Source organism: Mustela erminea, chromosome 3, assembly GCF_009829155.1.
Source record: "Mustela erminea isolate mMusErm1 chromosome 3, mMusErm1.Pri, whole genome shotgun sequence".
Lineage (NCBI taxonomy): Eukaryota > Metazoa > Chordata > Mammalia > Carnivora > Mustelidae > Mustela > Mustela erminea.
In genome coordinates this window covers 125,442,376-125,466,943 of record NC_045616.1, presented here as the reverse complement: position 1 = coordinate 125,466,943, position 24,568 = coordinate 125,442,376, and the positions used below count along the sequence as shown (strand labels likewise).

Here is a 24,568-nt window from a genome sequence, read left to right as displayed (position 1 = left end):
TAGCCCATTGAAATGTGGCTTAAAGGACAGGTTCTTCTGTCACTAGCTGAAGCTGTGTGGATGAAATGATAACAATAGTGTCGTAATGCATTTTAAAAGTGTGAGAAATCAGTTTGTCTAGACTAAGAGTGTGCCTACAGGGACTAGGAATTTTAGAGCTTCTGTGCCCTTTAGGTGTCAAGTATGTGAGAGATGCCAAGCCTTTTCATCCTCAGTCTTTGGCAGCAGCTCAACTCCGCTGCAGTACCTTACATGTCTTCTGCAGGCAAAAACAGGGATTCTGTGTCAGGACAACTTAGGCTTCAAAATTCAGGAACTTATTTGTGCCAGTGCCAACTTTAAATTGGGGAATGATATCAATTAAAAAAAAATGCCATACTTTGAGAAGCCATGGAAGCCCTGATAGTTCAAAATAAAAAGAGCTTAGCAACATTTTATAGCCACTAAGAGAGGTTTTCCGTCCTTTTTAAAAAAAAAAAAAAGAAAGAAAGAAAGAAAGAAAGAAAGAAAGAAAGAAACTAGGTTAATAGTACAAATCAAGAAATGCTATTTCCTTTTTAAAATGTTTTTTTAAAATCATTTTGGCATTTATTTATCAAAATATAGGAGGTTATAAAGAAAAAGTAAATGTTTCCTATAATCTCATCTTCCTGAACTAGTGTTGAGTTTTAATACATTTCCTTTCCTGTAAGTCTTAAAGAGGAGCTAATTTATAGCTGTAGTTTTTATGAACTGAGCATGGAGGGTTTGCTGTGGAATTTGGAAAAGATGCCTTACCCTGTAATTTTGTAACACACTTACATTGTTTGTTTATAAGCCACTTCAGCTCTAGCAGAGAAAATATGACTTTAATATAAAGATATATAATACTAAAAAATAAGTTTATATGATGGGTTTTTGAGGACTTCCCAGGAGTCTCTTTCAGCTCTTGAGTAGAGAAATATGCTTCAGAAAGTCACCAAATATCATCATACCTGAAATTTCTTTGAAATTGAACTTGACAATTAAAACTTATCAGTTAAAACTTATATTCATACATTTAAAAATTATGAACCAGTTGTACTTTTTGCTTTTATTTTATCCTGTATGTAAAGAAACTTTAAAAATGTAGGTGCATACTGGAAATGCATATTTGTATAAATACTTGTATGGATTGTTTTGCTTGTTTCGCCAAACAGACAAGCTGTGACAAAGTAACCACACCTAATTAATTATTGGTACAAGTAGAAAGGTATTGTGTTAAGCAGAAGATTGATTGGAAGCCAGTTAAAATAACTTAAACAATTTTGTAAAATCTGTGAGTAGAAAGACTAGTGCAGTCAGAAATACATTTAGTATTTTCCCAATACATACCGCAGCACCAAGTGTTAACACTAATTATTTGGTCCATAGCATCATTTAGAATGGAACTATAAATAAACATTCGTCTTCTTTAGCAGATATATTACAATGAAATTGAAATTCACAAAATTTCCTGGTTTTCACAAATTTGGTATCATTTTCATGTTAACTCTTATTTTTAACCAGTTATTTAAAATTTACTTTAGTAAATGAATCATGATGTTATAATGATCTTACTTTGATTACCATTGGTATCAAAATCGTAATCAAATAATCAAATAATGGTATTACTACCATTACTGAATGGAGACTTAAACTCTGAATTAACTTCACTCTTTTGTTTCCTAATTTTTACTATATTTGATAAATAGGTCTAATCTGAGGCATCAAAATTATGTGCATTTATCAGTTGAGCATTTGTTACTGGGTAAAAATTATTTTTAAAAAAGTCAAGAAAGTTACCATTGTTTTCATTTCACATTTCTGCAAAAATGTTGTAACTTTTTGGTTTACTTTTTCAAAATAGATTTGAAAAAGAAATTCATTGGAATTGAGTTTGAAAATGAAATTGAAATGAAATTTTCTTTTTCTTAGATTTCACCAAAGGGAGATAACATGCTAATTAAAGTTGTTAATTGATTTTGTTTACCAAAAGGCTAAGGCCTTCCTTAAAGAAAATGCCTTGTTGTAAGCAGTTTGACACTGAAATCACTGGTAATAGATTTTTTTTCTATTTAAAAATTACTAATTTTTAAAATGTCCTTACTTTTAATATCCATTCACATTTTTTTCTCTCCTTACTAGTTACACCAGCTCATGTAATAAGAGTCTACTGATGACAGGCTCTTCTACCAGCAGACTCTTTAGAAATTACCAATGCTTTGTTGGACAGAAGGGACCTAAATTTTTTTCATGAACCCTTTCCCCCTGTACCCTAACACTCCTCCCAATATACCTTTTCCATATATCAAAATAGCAAATTATAGGGTAAAACAGTAGAGTAGTGAAGTCAGAAAGCCAAAAACCCTAGTTTATAAATCTGAACAGAATTGCATGGGTATACAAAGCAGTAAAAGTACATCAGAGTGCATATGGGCTGTTGGAAATGTGTTTGCTTGTTTTTCTCTAGGATATTACCACTTTAACTGGTGTTCCAGAAGAACACATCAAAACTAGAAAAGTCAGGATCTTTGTTCCTGCTCGCAATAACATGCAGTCTGGAGTAAATAACACAAAGAAATGGAAGATGGAGTTTGATACCAGGGAGCGATGGGAAAATCCTTTGATGGGTTGGGCATCAACGTGAGTACTTTGGTTTAATTTGAATATTGTTTTCTGCTCTTTCTAGATTTTCCTTGTAAATACATTGAAGTGTAAATTTTTTCTTATATGGTATACTTTTTGAGGCCATATGTGTAGGTATCCTGTTCAATGATAGACAATGTATTACATTTACATATATATATATTTAGTATTCATGTTAAGTGGGGCCCAGCACAATAAATCCTAGAAACAGTCTTTTCAGAGTACTGTTTATTGAATGAAATGGCTGACAGTGTGAGCACTGTTAGCATGGCCCCAGATGATGTATATTAGTTTTAGATACAATGTGTGAATAGTGTTAATAATTTAATGACACTTTTATTTATTTTTTCATCTTTGTTTGTAAGGAGAAGAGTTTAGAAATTAGCTATTTTGAGGGAAACTTGTAAGTTCCTGTGATCTTGTGATTAACAAATTTACAGTGCATTGGAATAAAGTGGTTATAAATTCTGTGGCACCAATGAAATAAGTCAGTGACCTAAATCTCTGTGGTGGAATAAAACTCAAATGTTAAATAGCAGAACTACCTCTAGCTGAATTAAAGTTGTTCTTACTAGAGAAAATAGCCAGATAAGCTAGAAAATGATCAGTCTTGTTGAGACTCCTGGAACACTTTATATCCAGTCTGTAGTTGAAAGTGGTTATCTGTTTAAATTATGTCTAATGGTAGAAAAGCATGATATTTAACATCTTATCTAAGTACCTGGGAGAGTTTTTGTTAAAAATGTCTGCCATGCTGCAATTTAAATAGAACTGTGGGGGCTCCTGGGTGGCTTAGTTGGTTCAGGCCCAGCCTTCGGCTCAGGTCATGGTCCCAGGGTACTGGGATTGAGCCCTGTGTTAGGCTTCCTGCTCAGCAGAGAGTCTGCTTCTCCCTTTCCCTCTCCCCCAACATGTGCTTGCTTGCTTGTGCTCTCTCTCTCAAATAAATGAAAATCTTTTAAAAAATAGATTTTTTTTTTTTTAGATTTTATTTATTTATTTGACAGAGATAGAGATCACAAGTAGGCAGGTAGGCAGGCAGAGAGAGGAGGAAGCAGGCTCTCCACAGAGCAGAGAGCCCGACGTGGGGCTCGATCCCAGGATCCTGGGACCATGACCTGAGCTGAAGGCAGAGGCTTTAACCCATTGAGCCACCCAGGTGCCCCCAAAATAGAATTATTTTAGTAGAACTCTATTTTAGTAGAATGATAATTTAGTAGAATTATATTTTATTTGGCAAAATAATACACAGGCAGAATTTTTAGGTGTCCATACTCAGTGTTTGAAGTGTCATGATTACTCTCTGTCTCTCTCTTTTTTAAGTTTTATTTATTTGAGAGAGTGAGAGAGCACAGCAGAGGGAGAGGGAGAAGCATACTCCTTGCTGAGCAGGGAGCCCAATGCAGGGAAGGGCTCAATTCCAGGATCTAGGATCATGATCTGAACTGAAAGCAAACCCCCTAACAGACTGAGCCACCCAGGCACCCCTGAAATGTCATAATTACTTTTTCAGTCACATGAGATTTTAATGTTTTCTTCTATATATGCAAGACTCAACAATTGTACTATTTATTGATGGCATTTGCATAGTTTTGTTAATAAATCTAACAATCAAATTGGCTTTATTTAGTGATTTATGAATCAAGTAGGATCACATCTAGCTAATAGAAAGGAGCTCTAAAGAACTATGCAAAATGAAGACTTGGATTTTTTGTTTGTTTTTAATTTTATTTTTAAGTCGTCTCTACACCCACCATGGCACTTGAACTCACAATCCTGGGATCAAAAGTCAGTCACATTCTCTACTAACAGAGCCAGCCAGGCACCCCCAAAATAGAAGACTTTTATTGGCAGAAGGGATAGAGACAAGGAAAGCACAGATCACCTCATCTTTCTTGGGGACAGAAGGGGTCTGTTAGGTGGATTGCCTCATTGTTGCTGACTAGGAAATTCTAGGATTGACTAGTTTAAGATTACATTTCTGGAAGAGCTTGACACTACAGTTAGGTTACTTATGAAGTCTTGCATTGTTGATGTGAGGTTAGCACAAGTGACTCCATTTGGGACCTTTTTTTTTTTTTTAAACAATCCCTCCTCTCCCCCACCCCACCCCCTGCCCCACCCCAGTTAGAATTAGACTCCTAGCTTAACTGAGAGATACGATTAAAATTTAAGGCATTAGCATTACTCCCAGCTACCACTTTGAAATACTCACAGCTTTTATTGATCCTTTGTGTGGTGTATATATAGGTCTTGATCCCTTTGACAGACCCCGACTTCAGGTTTGTAATTTTTAAGTTGATCATTCTTTTTGTTCCTTTTTGATGTTTCAGTCTTAGGGAGAACATTTGCTTCAGTGGGTAGAGGCTACAAACATGCATTTATTTAAAGCCTTGAAGAATATGGCATGCCAGGGAGGCTACTATGATTATAATAAGCTAGATAATTCCCAGCATTTCGATTGGATTTTCAGACCATGGTCTCCAAGACCCAAACCAATCAAAATTGATTAAGTTCAAGACTCCATGGAAGGAATCACCTTTTTACACCAAGTGGCTTTCTCAGTGATCTTATGTAACTAAGTTTCAGCTTCCTCAGAAGTGGTAATCCATAACAGGTGGTGTTGACCAGGGAAGTAGAGTCCTGCCAAAGGAAGTGAATCCTGAATGCCTCCCAGTAATTCCCATCTTAATCTGTGGCTCCAGACTAGAAAGGTGACAGCCATGGAAGCCAGTAATATTTTAATTGTAGAGCACACCGGCACTTCTATTCTGCTTACCCTTGCCTGTGTCCCTTTCTTTATATAGAGCCTGGATGCAGAGTTCTTCAAGTTTTGAGGTTTTCAACAAAAGACATGGAAATGAACCAAGGGGTCTCTAGTATATAGATCAGAGTTTTTGATGACAAAAAGAGAGGGTTTCACATAAGAGACTCTTAGTCTCACAAAACAAACTGAGGGTTGCCGGCGGGGAGGGGGTAGGGAGAAGGTGGTTGGTTTATGGACATTGGGGAGGGTATGTGCTATGGTGAGTGCTGTGAAGTGTGTAAGCCTGATGATTCACAGACCTGTACCCCTGGGGCAAATAATACCTTATATGTTAATTAAAAGAAAAAAAGAGAAAGGGTTTTGGCTCAAGTATAACATCTTGATTTGGTGTCTTGGGAGGAAATAGCATACATCAGTGTCACCTTCTTCTCTACTTCAATTTGTTTTGAAGGTTTCCAATGTTTTTATGGGAGTAGATGTTAAGCAAAGCCTTTTTAAGCTGTGAAATACATGGCTGAGGTTCTAGTCCTTGGAGTTTGTCTGCCATTTGGTGGTGAGGAGAAAATGGGAGAACCCCTTCCAAGGAGAGTCAAGGGTTATCTTTGGACTTAGTGATTCCAAGGGTGGGAGAAAATTAAAAATATTACTTTGGAAAGTTGTAGCCAGGTATTTGAGGAAACTAGAAAAATTCAGGATCTAGTCCAGTTTACAGGCATATAACAAAACCTCAAAAATAGTTAATAGGACAAGATCTAACATTTAAAAGATGCACACATTATCTTACTCTCTACAATGAACTCAACTTTTTTTTTTTAACCAAAGATAATCACAATAAAACTAATATATTAACAGTAAACTTGGCCTGATTGTTTGTATAAGTACAATGAGAATAGTGATTGACCATTTAATTATTTTTGAAGACTGCTTTCCGGGAACTTTTCATAAGGAATCTTTGAACTCTCAAAAGCTTCTAATGGATTTGCCATCAGATTTTATTTCCAGAACCATTCCAGTCAAAGCCTTGGTGACATAGCCAATATTTCCAATTGTTACAAGGAGAATATTGTTATATTTCCATCTTGTTATAAGGAGAATATATTTTTATTTAAGCTGTGTAATTAATTAACTATATTACTATGAAGATAATACACATGGGGTGCCTGGGTTGCTCAGTTGGTAAAGCAGCCGTCTCATGATCTCAGCTCAGGTCTTGATGTCAGGGTCGTTTGTTCAAGTCCTGCTTTGGGCTGCACATTGGTCATGGAGCCTACTTAAAAACAAAAATACTCAAGAATTTCATCTTTATTTACAAAGATATACTTTACCAAACTGTGGTAAGTCATAAATAGTTTAAGGTAAAAAGTTTTATAAAATCTGGAAATAAAAAATATTAAAGAACCAGCAATATTTCAAATAAGAAATGATAAAAAATAAGTTGTCCTCATTCATTCCCGTTATTAATTCTTTGGTTTTTTAAGTAGGCCCTTTGCCCAACACGGAGCTTGACTCACTGCTGTGAGAGCCACATATGCCCTACCCACCATGTTATTAATTTTTTTTTTAAAGATTTTATTTATTTATTTGATAGAGAGAGATCACAAGTAGGCAGAGAGACAGGCAGAGAGAGAGAGGAGGAAGCAGGCTCCCTGCTGAGCAGAGAGCCCAATGCGGGACTCAATCCCAGGACCCTGAGATCATGACCCGAGCCGAAGGCAGCGGCTTAACCCACTGAGCCACCCAGGCGCCCCATGTTATTAATTTTTGAATATGGTTTTTTTCTAATAGTTCTGGAAATTCCTGCCCAGTTCAGTTTTATGATTTTAGTTATCAGAAACTTATACTTGTCAGGGCATCTGGCTGACTCAGTAGAGCATATAACTCTTGATCTTGGGGTTGTAAGTTTGAGCCCACAATGGGTATAGAGATTACTTTAAAAAAAGAATCTTAAAAAAGGAAACCTATACTTCTCAAAATCCTTTCCATGAATCTCCTTGAAAATGTAGCACTTTTGCAGGAACGTTTAAGCATCAGAGTAAAACAACATCTCTCTCAATGACAAGACTTAAAAATGTCTGTGGTTAAGGATCTGACAAGAGTCCCTTATAATGGAATTGACAAGGAAATTTGGTTATTTTTGTGTTACACAATATTTTAAGATAAAAAGTAGAATTATGAGTGATAACATTATACCAGGATGTCAGATTTCTAAGAATTTCATATAATTTTTAGAACACTTAAAATCCGTACCTGTGTAAATACAACATAAAGAAGGCTTAATATTTTGACTATGCTTCTCCTGTCATTTAACATACCAAATAAGCCTAATCAGTTTAACATCTCTCTTTTTATAAGGAGAGAATACAGATCTTTTCCAGTTTTCCAGGGACCCCTAGAAAATCCTCAGTTTAGCTCAAGGTAAAAAATACTTCATTTGGAGTTTAATTTGTGGGAAGTTGATTAAAAATATCATAGATTAAAAAACACTCCATCAGGGGCGCCTGGGTGGCTCAGTAGGTTAAAGCCTCTGCCTTCAGCTCAGGTCATGAACCCAGGGTCCTGGGATCAAGCCCCACATCAGGCTCTCTGCTCGGCAGGGAGCCTGCTTCCTCCTCTCTCTGCCTGCCTGTCTGCCTACTTGCGATCTCCATATGTCAAATAAATAAAGTCTTTAAAAAAATAAACAAAAACACTCCATCAAGTAGGATCATAGATTACTGTGTTTGAAACAATAGTTACCCCATTAACCATAAATTAAAGACTTGGGGGGCAAATACAAAAAGTTAAATCATTATAAAATAATAACCTTAGTTGTTCTAATAGGGAGAATTCAGTGTTCTTAAGTAATAAAAGACCTGATAAAAACAACATGAAACATATGAAATTATTTTGAGATTATAAAATCTTTGTTTTCTAGGCAGATTACTTTAAAAGGTAAAGGAAGAAGATTTTTTAGTCTCTTATCAAAAGCAAACCAGTAGTCCAAGAAAACATTGTCCTTTTCACAGAGAAAAAAACCCACATTCTAATTTAGCACTAGTTTGTTTATTTAATTTATTCAGAGAGTGCATGTGAGTAGGGGAGGGGCAGAGGCAGAGAGAATATCTTTTTTTTTTTTTAAGATTTTATTTATATATTTGACAGAGAAAAAGAGCACGTGCGCACAAGCAGGCAGAGTAGCAGGCAGAGGGAGAGGGGGAAGCAGGCTCCCTGCCCAGCAAGGAACCAGATGTGGGACTCAATCCTAGGACCCTGGCTTCATGACCTGAGCCAAAGGCAGCCGCTTAACAGACTGAGCCACCCAGGTATCCTGGAGAGAAAATCTTAAGTAGGCTTCACACTCAGCGTGGAGCCTGATGCAGGGCAACATCGCATGATTCTGAGATCATGACCTGTGCCGAAATCAAGAATCAGATGCTTAAGGGACTGAGGCACCTAGGTGCCCCTATGCTAGCTTACCATAAAACACCTTCACCTATATTCATTCTAATCTTAGACAATCTTGACCATGCCTAATGTACCTGTCCAAAGATTCCTTTTCCTCAAACTTTAGTGGCTCTAATTACATATATTAGAATTTTTAACCCTAGAAACCTTAAAATAAAGTAGGCTCTGTGCCCAAAGTGGGGCTTAAACTCATGACCCTGAGATCAAAAGCTGCATGCTCTACCAATTGACAAGTGCCCCTAAAATACTTAATTTTTTTTTGAAGATTTTATATATTTATTTGAGAGTAAGAAAGCACAAGAACGGGGAGGGTCAGAGGGAGAAGCAGACTTGCAGGGAGCCTGATGTGGAACTCGATCCTTGGATTCTGGGATTGTGACCTGAGCTGAAGGCAGTTTCTTAACCAACTGAGCTACCCAGATGCCCTAAAAATCTTAATTATTAATGAAAATAAAGAAGTAAATGGTTATGAATTTTTTTTTCTTTAGCACTCTGTGAATTGGCAGACTCATAAATACTTTTTATTATTTCTGGAAATGCATGTTGTCCTGTAGTAAATTTCTTGGACAAAACATGTTTGTTAATAGATCCAAATACTTAGAGTTTGTATTCCGATTACTTTGATTCAGTAGACATACAGACAGATGTAATGGAGAACTTACAACTTCTTTTTTTTTTTTTTTTTTTTTTTTTAAAGATTTTATTTTTATTTGTCAGAGAGAGAGACGGAGAGAGAGCGAGCATAGGCAGACAGAGTGGTAGGCAGAGACAGAGGGAGAAGCAGGCTTCCCGCCGAGCAAGGAGCCCGATGTGGGACTCGATCCCAGGACGCTGGGATCATGACCCAAGCCGAAGGCAGCTGCTTAACCAACTGAGCCACCCAGGTGCCCCAGAACTTACAACTTCTATGTTAAAATTACTGCCATGAATCAGGTACAGTAAATACACAACTCATTAAGTATAAAATAAGTTGGATCTAAGTTCTTTTTCTAGTAGCTAGAATAAGTTAAGTTTACCTGCTCAGTTGGCTAAATATTTTTTACTAATATTTCTGGAGGAAATATCTACTTCACTTGAGCTGATGTTGACAGATTTGCTTAGGACCTTTGAGGATACTTTTTTCTGGTGTCCCAGTTGATTACAAATGAAACACCAACCCTTGGGCCATTGTTTTGATTGTGAGCCCCTAGGAAGGTGTGGTGTGGGGGATCCAGATGCCTGGCCTTGGAGCTATTATAGCTGTAAGGCCAGTAGTTTGGCAGACCTTTGTTTGTGGTGGTGTTCCCCAGTTCTTTGAAAATGCTCATCTGTTAACCACAAGTTCAGTCAGTTGTCTCCCATCATGTTTTCTGCTTATTTATCGATCCACTAATCTCAGGAAATAATCCATTTACAAATAGGGCAGCTAGAGCAAATTGGGTGATCTCGTTTATTATATGGAGCCCCGGAATGCTGTACCACCAGTATTTTCCATCATGGAACCTTGGACTGGGGAAAGGATTGAACTAGCAAATACCAACAAACGGGGTCTGGAGGCTCCATATCAGTGGTAAACTGCAGCTGCCACTAACAGTTCCCATATGGCTCTTGGGACAGAATCAAGGACTAGGGTTTTTCACCAGTTAAACCGGAATTCCAGAATTGTGATGTTATCTATCAGCAGCTCCCAGCATGGGACTGACTAGTAAGTCAGTTAGCTTGAGATTGATAGAGAGTGGAGCTGAGAATCAAGAAGAACTTACCCATGGCTCTTGGAAATGGTGAAAAAGACCAAGAACTCAAGGGTTTGTGGGTCCCATATACCTGTCACTCATTGTCTCTGAATGCCATCAGAAAGTTGCTTCAGATCCCACTGCTGCCATTAAATTGGTTAAAAACAAAATTCAGCTGAGTAAATTTAAAGAACGAATTGGTTTTATTCAATGATTCATGAATCCGGCAGCATTCCATCTAGCAAATAGAAAAGCTTCTAAATGGTGTGTGAAATGAAAGACTTAAAGGAAGAAGGGGGCAAGGACAAGGAAAGAGCTGATTATCTCACCTCTCTGGTATTCCAGATTAATTCTTTTAAGATTACGTTCCTGAGAGAAATTGAAATTGCAGTTATGTTAAAGTGAAGTCTTGATTTGCTGATGTGGGGCCAAGTACAAGTGACTCCATTTTGGCTCTGTTGTCTTTTTGTAACAGTTTTCAGTTGGGGTTATGCATAATACTAAAATGAAGATTCTTGTACATATCTTCTGGTGAACATATGGCTTCATATTAATATGCTAATTAATCCTGATCCAGCTAATTTCTATTAAGAAGTTTAATTCTGAAAAAAAGGAAAAGAAAAAAGTTATTCCGTTACTTTTCTATCCTTATGCCTATCCACTTAATGACACTGGTAATGTGAGTGAGTTTTGCTCTAGAAGATAGTTAATTTTGAATAGATTACCTTGAGTTTGTGGAGGATTTACTTTATGCTTTGTTAGGTTGGGTCTCTTTCAGTTTTACTCTGGTCTTAGTCCTAAAACATAGTGTTAAAAAAAATAACAAGGCATGGGGGCACCTGGGTGGCTCAGTTGGTTGAGTGTCTCACTCTTGGTATCATCTCAGGTCTTGATCTCAGGGTCATGAGTTCAAGCTCCAGGTTAGGCTCTATGCTGGGCGTGGAGCCTACTTAAAATAAAAATAATAAAAAGGCATGGCCCTTTTAAGGTTTCAGTGGAAAGCACAAGGCCCTTACCAAGTCCTTCTGTCTCCGTGGAACTTCAAACTCAGTCTCCCCTATAGCAAGGAAACAGCTGCTGAAATCTCTGCTTAGTTTTTTCAGCCTTCTCAGCTATTGTTTTAGCACCTTAGACATTTGTGTGCAGTTCAGAAGTTCCCTCCTCTGCAGATTCCTCCTTTTCACTGTTTCCTCCCCTAACTTTCTAGCTGCTCTGGCAATCCTAAACTCCTGTCTCCAGATTGCTTGTGCTGGTAAGACTTTCTGCTTGAGTTCTTGATGGTCCTAATGTCTGGACCAGAGCATACCTTTAGAGGAAAAACTATCAACTGGATCTAATCCTCTGTGGCTCCCTCCTTTCAAAAGTTGAATCTTCTCCATTTTCATTCCTGCTTTTGGCCACTCTGTTCCCTTCATACAGTTGGGCTTTTTTATTGTCTGTAGTTTATTATGTAATTGTTGGGCAAATAAGTCTGATTTAATGGTAGGTAAATCTGCCGTTACCCAAATTGGAACCCCAGTAATTAGGAACTGAGCAAATGAAGTTTAGAAATATAAGTAAAGATTGAAAAGAGTTGATTTATACTTAGAGGAGGGTAGGATATAAATGATTCATGGAAAAGATTCATAGTAAACCATGAGAGATATTTGGGATGGACTTCTGTATGCTGAGGTAGTGGCCTCTCTCTGTATTCCTAGTGGAAGGAACAGACTGAGCTGGTGGGAACTTACAGGCTACATTTAGAGAATCACTTAGCTATCTGTTTGACTAGTTGGTTACCTCCAAGGGGAATAATTTAAAAAACTGGAAACTGTGTTCTGATCATATTGTAGAAGTGCTTGAATGCTAAAGTGTAAGAGATTTAGAAATTCTTTTGGTAGACACTGGGAACTATTTTAAGTTTTACTTATTTTTTTAAAGGTTTTATTTATTTGACAGATAGACAGCAAGAGAGGGAATACAAATAGGGGGAGTAGGAAAAGGAGAAGCAATCTTCCTGCTGAGCAGGGAGCCCGATGGGGGCTTAATCCCAGGACCCTTGGATCAGGACCCAAGCCGAAGAAGGCAGCTGCCTCATGACTGAGCCACCCAGACACCCCTCTTTTTTTTTTTTTTAAGATTTTATTTTATTTATTTATTTGACAAACAGAGTTCACAAGTAGGCAGAAAGGCAGGCAGAGTGAGAGGGGAAAGCAGGTTCCCCGCTGAGCAGAGAGCCCAATGCGGGGCTCCATCCCGGGACCCTGAGATCATGACCTGAACCAAAGGCAGAGGCTTTAACCGACAGAGCCACCCAGGTGCCGCCTCCTTTTAAGTTTTAAAGTTGGACAATGGGTTTGAGAGTCGAACTTTAGGAAAGTTAATCCGACAACATGTTGAAGGGTAGATTGGAGTTGAGGAGGAGGAAAGATTAGTTAGGAATGTATAGCACTTTGGGTAAGGATAAGAAAGGGTGAAAGCTACTTGAGGCAATATACTTAGAAAAGAACTTCAAAATATAGGAGATGGAGAATAGGAATAGAAATGGAATGGCTGGAAAAATGTTGGCTTATTGATGCAGGTTGTTACTGTTCAACCTATGTAATTTTTCCTAAATAAAGTGAGAAAAATAAAAGCTATACCACCTTTGCAGATTATAGAGCTCTTGGCTCCTGAGTTTTTCCTACAATTTTCTGTTTTGCTTCCTGTTCTCAACTAAGCTAACATAAATGTCAGCACTAATCATATTATAGGATCAGGGGCTCCTAGGTGGCACAGTTAAGCATCTGACTTGGTTTCAGCTCAGGTCCTGATCTCAGGGTTGTGGGATCCAGCCCACCGTCCGGCTCAGTGCTCAGTGGGGAGGGAGTCTGCTGGAAATTCTCCCTCTCCCTCTGACCCTTCTGCTCATTCCCTCTCTCTAAAATAAATATATATATATATAAAAAAATTAACTGGGGGTACCTGAGTGGCTCAGTTGGTTAAGTGTCTGCCTTCAGCTCAGGTCATGATCCCAGTATCCTGGGATCCAGCCCTACTTCAGGCTCCTTGCTCAGCAGGGCGCTTGCTTCTCCCTCTCTCTGCTGCTCTCCCTGCTTGTGCTCTCTGTCAAATAAATAATCTTCTAAAAACGTTAAAAATAGGGGCACCTGGGTGGCTCAGTGGATTAAGCTGCTGCCTTCAGCTCAGGTCATGATCTCAGAGTCCTGAGATTGAGCCCCACATCGGGCTCTCTGCTCAGCGGGGAGCCTGCTTCCCCTTGCCCCCTCTGCCTACTTGTGATCTCTCTCTCTGTCAAATAAATAAATAAAATCTTTTCTAAAAATTACTGGATATTTATGTTGACATTTCTGTTCTCAGTATAGTTTATCTAAACTATCAACTGGGAAATCATATATGCTTCAAAAAGGAGGGATCAGTATAAAATTGTGTTATTGGTACTAATACAGCTAACTGATGAGAAGCTCTTTTTCTTTCAGGGTGGGGGAGGGAGTATGGTAAGAATACATATCATTATAGGGATCTCATAGGAGCCCCAGAACAGTAACCGTTGTAGAGGACTAGAACTTAAGCAGCAATAATTTGTGGATCTTCATTTCAGTGAGGGTTACTTCTTGTATATTCTCTCCCTGTGTATCTTGTGTCTTTTCATTATCCATATTACATCCTAAATGTTTACTTTCTTACTTCCACGTTTCTTTTTTTTTTTTTTAAAGATTTTATTTATTTATTTGACAAACAGAGATCACAAGTAGGCAAAGAGGCAGGCAGAGAGAGAGGGAAGCAGGCTCCGCGCTGAGCAGAGAGCCCAATGTGGGGCTCGATCCCAGGACCCCGGGATCATGACCTGAGCAAAAGGCAGAGGCCTTAACCCACTGAGCCACCCAGGCATCCCCTACTTCCACATTTCTAAATGATGTTTCATAGAATGTTGTATTCACCTTTGAGAGACTAATAATAAACATTTGTAGCAGTGTTCTACCTTTTTTTTTTTTTTTTAAAGATTTTTATTTATTTGACAGAGAAAGACACAGCAAGAGAGGGAACACAAGCAGGGGGAGTGGGAGAGGGGGAAGCAGACTTCCAGCTGAGCAGGGAGCCTGAGGTGGGGCTCCATCCCAGGACCCTGGGATCATGACCTGAGCCGAAGGCAGACACTTAACGACTGAGCCACCCAGGAGCCCCAGTGTTGTACCTTTTTATAAATGTACTAATAAAAGTGATATTTCTGAAATTATGTGATATTTTATATATTTTTTTAAGGTTCTGTATAGACTTGTAAACATTATCACTAATACTAGGTTGAAAAACTCAGATGTTGATTCTTGGAGCCTTATTTTTTCATGGGGCCATATGCTTAATTATTGTCTGTAATGATGGAAGGTTCATTTAGAGGTTATTGCCATCTGTTTTTTGAGATAATGATGATTCCAGTTGCACTCACCAGTAGATTTCTTGATATTGAATTTATAAGGTCAATTTGAGAATTCCTTTGGGATTTTTTAATTCAATTAAATCTTTTTTTTTTTTTTTTGAAGAGTTCAATAAATGATTTTATTAAGGACTAAAAATTGCTGAATGTCTTTATAGTTACAAATTTTTTAATTTGACAGTACAGGTTAGAAAATCTCAGTTTAACACAGGGAAATATATTTTAAAAGTTAACATTTTAAAATAAGGTAATTCATTAGTATTATACTTCTCTGATATTATAGCAAGTATTTATTTTCTAACATTTTACTTTACTTAAATAAGCCTTTTTTCCCTGCTAAAGCTTAATGTTAAATCCTGGAAAAAAAATTATTTCTTACAGGGCTGATCCCTTGTCCAACATGGTTCTAACCTTCAGTACTAAAGAAGACGCAGCTGCCTTTGCAGAAAAAAATGGTATGTTTGGTCTGTTTTTGTTTTGCTTTGACAAGTGCAATCAAGATATGATTTTATGTTCTTGACCTTAATCAGAACCAGGCAGGAATATAGAATTTGAGTTGAAAGACATCTTGTAGTATGTTTAATCTAGTGGTTTTTAGATTTTTTTATACACATCAAAACACCTCCCCCCTCCAAAAACTAAAATGGAATAACCACATAACATGTAAAAGCCAATGCTCTAATTAGGAAGAGAGGCAGGGAGTAAAACTAATTCATCTCCTACCTTGATCATGGCTTGCTCTGCAAAATCACTGATACTTAGTTTTTAAACTCTAAGTGAATGTCTCAGATACTTGGTTTTTAAACTCTAAGTGAACTGCCTATTCCAGTTTTGAGAACTCTGTTTATTCTTACTTTGATCCAAAATCTCAAATCTATAATTCTATCTCGTAGCTCTTTAATTATTTGGAAAATAGTTATCATTACCTTATTCTTTAATTTTCCTTAAAATTCCTTAAAGTACCTTAAAATTTCATGTAAGCCTAAATGTCTGTGGGTCACTTTTCTATATATGGTGAGTATAACACCAAGCATAATCTCACTTTACAATTAAATTAATGCAGCCTAAGAGGGTATTAGTTTTTGAGATAGCCACCTAAAACTATTATTTATATTGATACTACTATCAACAAAAAAATGCAGATTTTTTTCTCCATTATCTATTAAGCCATGCAACATGGTAGTGAAGAGAGGTTTTGGAGTCAGTCCAGTTTGAATTCTGATCCTTATGCCACTTAGACTGTATATGATTTTGGATTAATTTCATAATGAACTTAATGTTTTCTCATTGTTGAAATCATGATACTTTACTCATAGTCTATCTAATCTAGTACCTGATACACAAAAGATACTTTAAACTATTGGTTCTGACCCTTAACTCTCTACATCTGCTATTTCTGCTGTTTCTCTCTCTTGGATTTGCTAGCACTACTGTGTATTTGTACCTAATGCATTCTTCTTTTCTAAATGGTCAGTTGAATTTGAATCTGAGTTATCTATTTGAATGAGATAATGTCTGCTTAAATATATTTTTACTTTAAGACAATAAATGTAAAAGATTATTACTGTTATCTAACATATTTGACTTATAAATGTGAAAGCACTATAAAGCTTATTATCTAAGATACTTGCTTTTTGTTTTCTTATAGACTACCATTATCTCCATTTTTTTTTTAAGATTTTATTTATCAGATAGAGATCACAAGTAGGCAGAGAGGCAGGTGGGTGTGGGGGGAGGAGAGCAGGCTCCCTGCCTAGCCTGATGCTGGGCTCGATCCCAGGACGCTGGGATCATGACCTGAGCCCAAGGCAGAGGCTTAAACCACTGAGCCACCCAGGCACCCCAGGTATTTGCTTTTTAAATATTTTACCCTTAGTATTATATACCTTATGATGAAGAGTGTGAGGCCCAAGTGCCTGGGCTTGGATCCTTGTTGGTCTCTTACTATTTGTATGTCTTCGTATTTCTGTTTTCTCCTGTGTACAGTGGGCATTGTTATGAGGATTGAATTAGTTAATAGAAGTGTTTAGAACATAAGTAAGAACATAGTTAAGTTTAATTGTATATAAGTTTATCCTATTCTTTTTAGACTTTTTAAAATCTGAAAAAAAATTTATAAGTAAAGCTTATTAAAACATGTTCTTGGCAGTTTCAAAATTTCTTAATTACAGAATTATTCTCAGAGTGGTCATAGTCTTTAAAATATTATTTTGATTTAAATTACTATTTAATCAAACTGTAATATAGCTTATCAAAAACAGTTCTATAAATGTTTTCCATCTTTGCAGCCTACCATATTTTGTGTCTGACACCTTGAAAATTATTCATTTGAGGCTTGCAATGTGAGTTTAATAACAGGAAATCTAATTAAATTGTTAAATCTCTGGTTAATGTCTAAGTGGTCACCAGGACTGCATGACTACAGTTGCCATGTGAATTGCAGGTGTGAACTAGCCACTGCTGCTGTTGAAATCACATGCTTTCACTCCAATTTCTGCCTCCCTGGGAAAGAAAATTGAAGAACATTATCAAAGTCAGTAGTGTAACTTGCAAAAGCTTTGTAGATAGTATCTTATAATACTATAGTGGATCAGGAATTTTAACCTACAAGGTAGTAGGAACCATATCCATGTTAGTCACTGCCTTGTCCCCAGCACCTAGCATAATACCTACATAATGGACATGGGTTATCTGGTAAAATTACTGACTTTCCCAAATACATTCTCTACTTGGAAATTTGAAGCCAGTCTCATCTCCTGGGAGAGTTCTCCCTGATTATTCCATCCTTAAGTTCACTATAATACTTGTGATCTGCCTCATTTATCTAAACATTCAGCATTGTATATTATATGTAAAAAGACTTTATATATAAAGTCCAGTTTCTCTAGTATTGAGGCAGCAGGTCTAAGCAGATCATTGAAATGATACAGAATCATTGGGGTGAGGGATCTTTTCCAACTACCCACATCTCTTGGGTAGGTGGATAGTGGAAGGAATATTCAAGATTCCCTCTCCCCTCATACCTAATAACATTTTGTGAGCTAATGCTGTTGAAGGTTGGGTGAACCAATGTTCTGATTAGTGAAAGCATTAGAAAGAAATGGTTTAGAACTTGTTACTAACATATAACAACTTGGATTCAGAGACTAGTAACTAGGACTCTCATTCCATAACTGTCTGGTTTACCAGAGATCTTGAGCAAGTCATGTTTCACTAAACAATCTTTGATAAACATGTCCTTCCTCTTTGAAATGAGAAATTGGATTGGATAATACTCAAAAACTATAGACTTAAGGATATTAAGCTCATGGGCCAACTCATACAGTTTTATTTCTTTACTTTCTAGCCCAGTAACTTACTCATTATATGCTCTAGAGGGAAAATTTGTTTTTGTGATATCGTTGATTCTGTGTTGATAATAAACAAAAAAATCTGGCAAAAGTTTTCCATTTAGGAATATTAAATATTTGCCTTTCAGTAGTGTCAAGAAACAGGTTAGGGAAAATCTGCCTTAAAAAAAAAAGATAGTTTGTATACTCAGGGACTGTTCTGAAAATGAGCAACCTACACCTTTCATCTCCTTTCTTTGGTTTCCTGTTTTCCTTACTTCTAAACAGTTTTGAGAATCAGTACAAGATTTTCAGATTCATTTGCTTCAGATTCATTTGCTTCCTAGAAATTTTTAATGCCTTCTGATTATATTTTGGTCTCAGGTAATGAGTATCATCATCACAAAGTTCCAACATTCCTAAGACTAAGGCTTGAGTTTTCCACTCTGCTAAGTGCTTTTCATTTGTCCCATTTAATCCTCACTGCAACTCTGTGAAACAGGAACAATTATCAACCCATTTTGTAGAGCAAAGAAACTGAGGTTTTAGAGACATTAATTAACATTAGTTAACAAGGTCATTATACTTGTAGCTGAATGAACAAGTTTTATTTGAACACAGTTGTATTCTTTCATTTATGTATTGTCTATAACTGTTCTTTAGCTGCAATAGTAAAATTAAATAATTGTAATAGAGACCATAAAAGCCCCCAAAATCTAAAAATATTTTCTATTTGGCCATTTACAGAATTTATTTACTAATTTATGGTCTAAACCATTATATAGAAATACACATATACACAGTCTTAAAAATCAAGACCCTTTGTGACATTTTTCTAAATGCAAAATAGTATTTTTTTTTAAACATCTTGAAGGCCTGTGCTTAAGGATAGATGTCTCAAAATTCAGAGTTCTTCACAAGGGCACCTGGCTGGCTCATTTGGTAGAGCATGCAACTCTTGATCTTGGGGTTGTGAATTCAGGCCCCACGCTGAATGTGGAGATTACTTCAAATCTAAAGAGGGGTGCCTGGGTGGCTCAGTTGGTTAAGCCACTGCCTTCAGCTCAGGTCATGATCCTATCCCGGAGTCCTGGGATGAGTCTTGGATTAGGCTCCCCGCTCCGACCCTCTACCCTCTCGTGCTGTTTCTCTCTCTCTCTCTCTTTCTCAAATAAATAAATAAATAAATAAAATATTTTTTAAAAAGCTAAACAACAACAAAAAGCAAAGTTCGTCACAATATAAACACATCACTAGGTCAGTGAAAAGCACGGACCTAGCTTTATGTGTCCCAACTCTTTGTCCTGCCTTATCCCCAGGCTTGTTGCATATTTTCTTCCATCTACAATTTTACTCATGCTGTTGTTCCTTTTCATCCTTAGTCCTGCCAAGAACTACAACCTACCCCTTACAATAATACAGTTTAAACATTAACTCTTTCCTGCTCCCTTTTCTTATTCCCCTTTCGACCTCCATCTCCCAGCCTTTACTGGATGTGCTTTCTCTTTTAATTTACACAGTAATTTTTTCCTTTCTTATAGCTTTAACAGTACAGTTTTGTACTTTTTGTATTGCATTCTGTCAGACACTATTGTTGCTGGCACTGGGGGCTAGGCTGTGGGGATCAGTAGTTAAATAAGGCATGTCCTTGTACTCAAACTAATATTTTATTCCTCCTACTAGATTATAAGCACCTACATGGGAAAAAAAAACACCCAGTCCCACTCATCTTTTAATGTACTTAATAAATATTTGGTGAGTTTGAACTGTACCTGTAGTGATGTTATAAATTATTTTCCAAATCATGTTTTAAACTTTTTAAAAATCACTTTAAATTAATTTGGCTAATTGTTCTTTCAGAAGAACTGTTACTTCCCTGTAACTCGAAATCTGGAGAAAGAAAATTTATAGAATGATTAGCAATTTCTTCTATTTTAGTGTTAGTAAAATATAACCATATATAATATGGAGCTTATCTTGAGTTTATTAACAGAGAAACTTAAGAAGATTATTCCATAATGTTAGAGCTGTTTCCCAAGATGTAAGTTACTTGTTATAAACTTTTTTTTAAGGATACAGAGGCCTGGAAATTAATAAAACAAGACTAAGCTCAATCATGTAGTTCTTAACTGATAAGACCCAAGTTCCTAGATTCTAAATTCAGTATTTTTTATATGATACTATGCTGCTAGTAGATCTTAAAAATCGATCGTTATGATGTAGGAAATGGTTGGGGTTTGGAGCTATAGCCGAGAAAAGAACTCTTGAAATGTCTTTGGTATAAAAAAGTGGTTTTATTAAAGCATGGGGACAGGACTCTTGGGCAGAAAAAGCTGCACTTTGGTTGTGATGGGTGACTGATTATATAGTTTCAAGTTGGGAGGGGGTTAGGGACAGCATAGGCCCCTAAGGAATTTTGGAAACAAGGTTTCCAGGATCCTGAGGGGGCTGCTATTGTTAGGAAAAGGTCATTTATTACTGTTCGGTAATAACTCAGTCCTGAGATACTTCCGATGTATTTCCATGGGCCATACGCTTGAAAGGTGATTGCTGAGTATCTTGGAGGTTAGAGATAAAGTTTTCAAAGGAGTTTTTTTTTTTAATGTTAAGACTTACAGGATTGGGGGTTGGGATAAGATTGCCATTTGCCTTTAGGGAAGTGTCAACATTGAGGCAGCTAAGCTCCTTAAGGAAGGTCACTCCTGCCTGTTTCAAGGACTTGTCAGTGGGCTGTAGGCAGTAAGGAAATTCTAAGTTTTTTCTTTTGCCTTTGTTTCCCACATGATTTAGGTCAGCACTATCCAGTATGGTACCCACATATGACTATATAGCACTTGAAATGTGTCTGGTTCAAGTTGAAATGTGCTATAGTGTAAATATACACTATTTCAAAGACTAGGTATAAAAATTATCTAAAGTTTCTGTATTGATTACATATCTAAGTGATAATATTTTGGATATATATTGGGCTAGGAAAATACGATTAAAATATTTCCTAGTCATTTTTTAAAGTGCCTCCTAGGAAATTTAAAATTATATTGGGGCACCTGGCTCGTTCAGTTAGAAGTGTGTACAGCTGTTGATCTTGGTATCGTGAGTTTGAGCACCAAGTTGGGTGTAGAGATTACTTATATAAATAAATAATAGATAAACTTTAAAATAAATTTAAAGTTATTTGGAAGTTGTATGTAATTCACATTATTTTTCTATCTATATAGTTCTGATCTGTATAGTTCTTAGCAATGCACAGAATATACATTCTACACATATTCTAAAGATTTCACTAATATTCTATAATGAATGTAAGAAATAGGAAAACTTTATCCAACTTTGAAAACCTCACATTTTATATATATGTGTGTGTGTGTGTGTGTGTGTGTATATATATATATATATATATATATATATATTAAGATTTTGTTTATTTGACAGAGATCACAAGCAAGCAGAGAGGCATGCAGAGCCAGGGGGTGAGGGGGCAGGCTCCCTGCTGAGCAGAGGGTCCATGGGGCTCAATTCCAGGACCCCTGAGACCATGACCCCAGCCAAGCCGAAGGCAGGGGCTTAACCCACTGAGCCACCCAGGCGCCTCTACATTTTATATTTTTAAGAAATAAAGTTCTGTTCTTTATTCATACCCCGTATGAATCCAGGATAAGTGGAAACTCTTATGTTACATGTAATATAATAATGAAATAAAATAGCTAAAAGAGACCTAAATTATACCACAAGATCCCATTAATCACCCATTTTTCATTTCTTAACCATAAAAGGTATTGTGCAGGTTCATCTTTTTATATAAGAATTTTATGTAAGAATATATAATTTCTGAGACTAAAAGAAGTTCTCTTCCTCCTGCTATTAATAACTCCTGTAACTACCCTCCCTGCTTCTGTTTTGGTTAGGTCTCTCTTCTCACAGGATGTCACTACAGAGAACTGATTCTGTGAAACTAGGGAGTGGGAAAGAAGAAAAGATTGAATGGCCTCCCTGTGGCTTTTCCCCCTTCTCCCTACCTTCCACTCCCCCAAATCTTACTTCTCAACCTTCCCCAACCATACACACTAAGTAAAGAAGATATAAATACCCTGTGTCTTTTGGCTTTAACCCCAGGGCCTCATCCTGAAGGTCTCTCTTTGAGCTCGGCAAATATTCCAGAGGAACTCTTCAAAGATAACCTTTCTTTGTAAAAAGAGAAAAGAGTATCTGGGGTTTCCTCTGAAATGTAGATGAACCTCACTTTAGTTCTTTGTGTACTGAAAAGACCCACCTTTCTCACCCATTGTGGCTTTTGTCTTTCCTAGTGTTTCATGATAGGGTTGAGGGCGGGGAGGAGAAGCTGCATCAACGGAGAAAGGAGGAGTAAGGTAGTTGTGGAAAAATGTCGATGGTTGAAGGCTAGGATCTACTACCATTTACATGCTAATGAAAACCAGAAATGGCCTTTTCCCCGTTTGATCTGATTTGAAACTTTGTGACTTTCCTTTGGTAGGTCATTTTACCCCCTGTGTTTTTCTCATTGTTGTTAGCTGTAAAAACTCTTTGAAATTCTCAAAATAGAGGAGGTTTCTTTCAGGAGTAGGGGGATAGAGGATAAACTGTGAAACTGCATTCCGTCCATAGTGGGTCTCTTGGGGAGGAAAACCTGCCTCTGAAGTCCTAGAAGGTAGAAGCAGTGGAGGAAGCAGACAGGTCGAGCCCTGGATTCAGGAAAATAAGGAGGTAATTGGAGCTGCAGGATTTAGAATTATTCCAGAAGTAGACCCATCAGCAAAGTCTGGATTTCCACCTAACTTAAACCTTCTAATGAGGGTCTCAACCTCACATTCACTCATCTGTTAGAAGACACCTTTGTTTCAAAAGCTAAGAATCAGGATTCCTACAGATAAAAAATCTGTGTTAAAGGATTTATTTTATTCATGTGATAAAAAGGAACTAGGTAGATGTTAAAACCAGTTCAAAGTAAAAGTCAAAACAGCACAAATACACGTGGAAAAAAGGAATGCAAATGGAGCAGATGGAGGTTTTGTGGGGGAGGGGCAGCTAATTAAATCAATACCAGTAGGACACAGGACATAATTTGCATATCTATCAGTCATACAACTTAAAAAGAAATAAAATAGCTGAAAGACAAGGAATTAAGCTGAAATCCGATAACCTGGAAGAGAAAAGGCATACTATATAGATAATGCGATTTTCTACTGATTTCTCTCTTCTCCTTTTTGTGATTTAAAAAATCTCAAACACTATTTATGATCACAAAATTGTGGGCTAATATTTGGCCTGAGTATGTATTTAGGTATAGCAAGAATGAATAATTTGCAACTGTAGGAGAAGATAAATAATTTTCCCTTTAACTTTATAGGTCTTGGCTGAGACACCTCTGACTCTTATAACTAAAAGATTAACAAAGAAAAACAAACCGAAGTTTAATAACGTGTATATCTCCTATATACCCGGGGAAACTGGTAACTCCGAAATGGCCCTTGCCACCACATTAAGTACCATCTCTAGCTGAAGACGGAAGATTTGGGGAGTGGGCACTGGGGAGAACCTTGGGAGGTTATAGGGCAAAGTACCATAAACAAGGGTATAAATGTTATGCAGATTTTAATTCCAAGGCTTCTCCATTGGTGAATTTTCAGAATTTTAGTCATCCTCCACTTCCTAGTACTGAGTGGGAGATACCTTTACAAATGGAGATTTCCCTTATAAATGTAAATGTCCCTCAAAAAAGGGCAATTTCTTCATTTTCGGAGATTTCCCTATGTTTACTGTTGTTGTTTTTTGTTTTTGTTTTTCTTTAACTAACCAGCTCAAAATCCTTATGCCAAAAAGGCATTTTTGGGGGCAGAAGTCCTGCTGTTCTTTACCACATAAGCTCTCTTAAGTTTGCTTTGCTGAAATTTTTCATAAGGACTCTCAGATTTCTTCATGTATGTCTTCATGACCAATTACTTGCCACCAGACTTGTTCTGTGATGCCTATTAGTTTGGGCAAATTTTTCCTCCCTTTTCAAGGTCCCTAAAATATCCTAAGATCCTCTAAAAAGGTTCCTTACCACCTTAGGGAACTTTTGTAATTTGTTATCCTGGAGCCATGTCACTTTCCTGGAAGGATTTTGTCTACTTTTTTCCTTAAAAGTGTCTGGTCGTCTCTGATTAAATAAGTACATTGTCAAATATGTCAATCTAGGTATGGCCTTTGTTGCATAACCACAGAAGAAGGACATATTGAACATGTACAAATACCTATATTG

General features: G+C 37.0%; 1 protein-coding gene across 3 annotated transcripts in view; it reads left to right on the top strand.

The window, feature by feature from the left end:
- The window catches only part of NDUFS4 (NADH:ubiquinone oxidoreductase subunit S4), a 112,582-nt gene that overhangs the window by 71,887 nt on the left and 16,127 nt on the right, over positions 1–24,568 (top strand). For all 3 annotated transcript variants that reach the window (XM_032337419.1, XM_032337418.1, XM_032337420.1), the window contains exons 3-4: positions 2,471–2,643; positions 15,362–15,435. In XM_032337419.1, the coding sequence (XP_032193310.1) occupies positions 2,471–2,643; positions 15,362–15,435 (247 nt within the window). The remainder of the gene's footprint in view (positions 1–2,470; positions 2,644–15,361; positions 15,436–24,568) is intronic.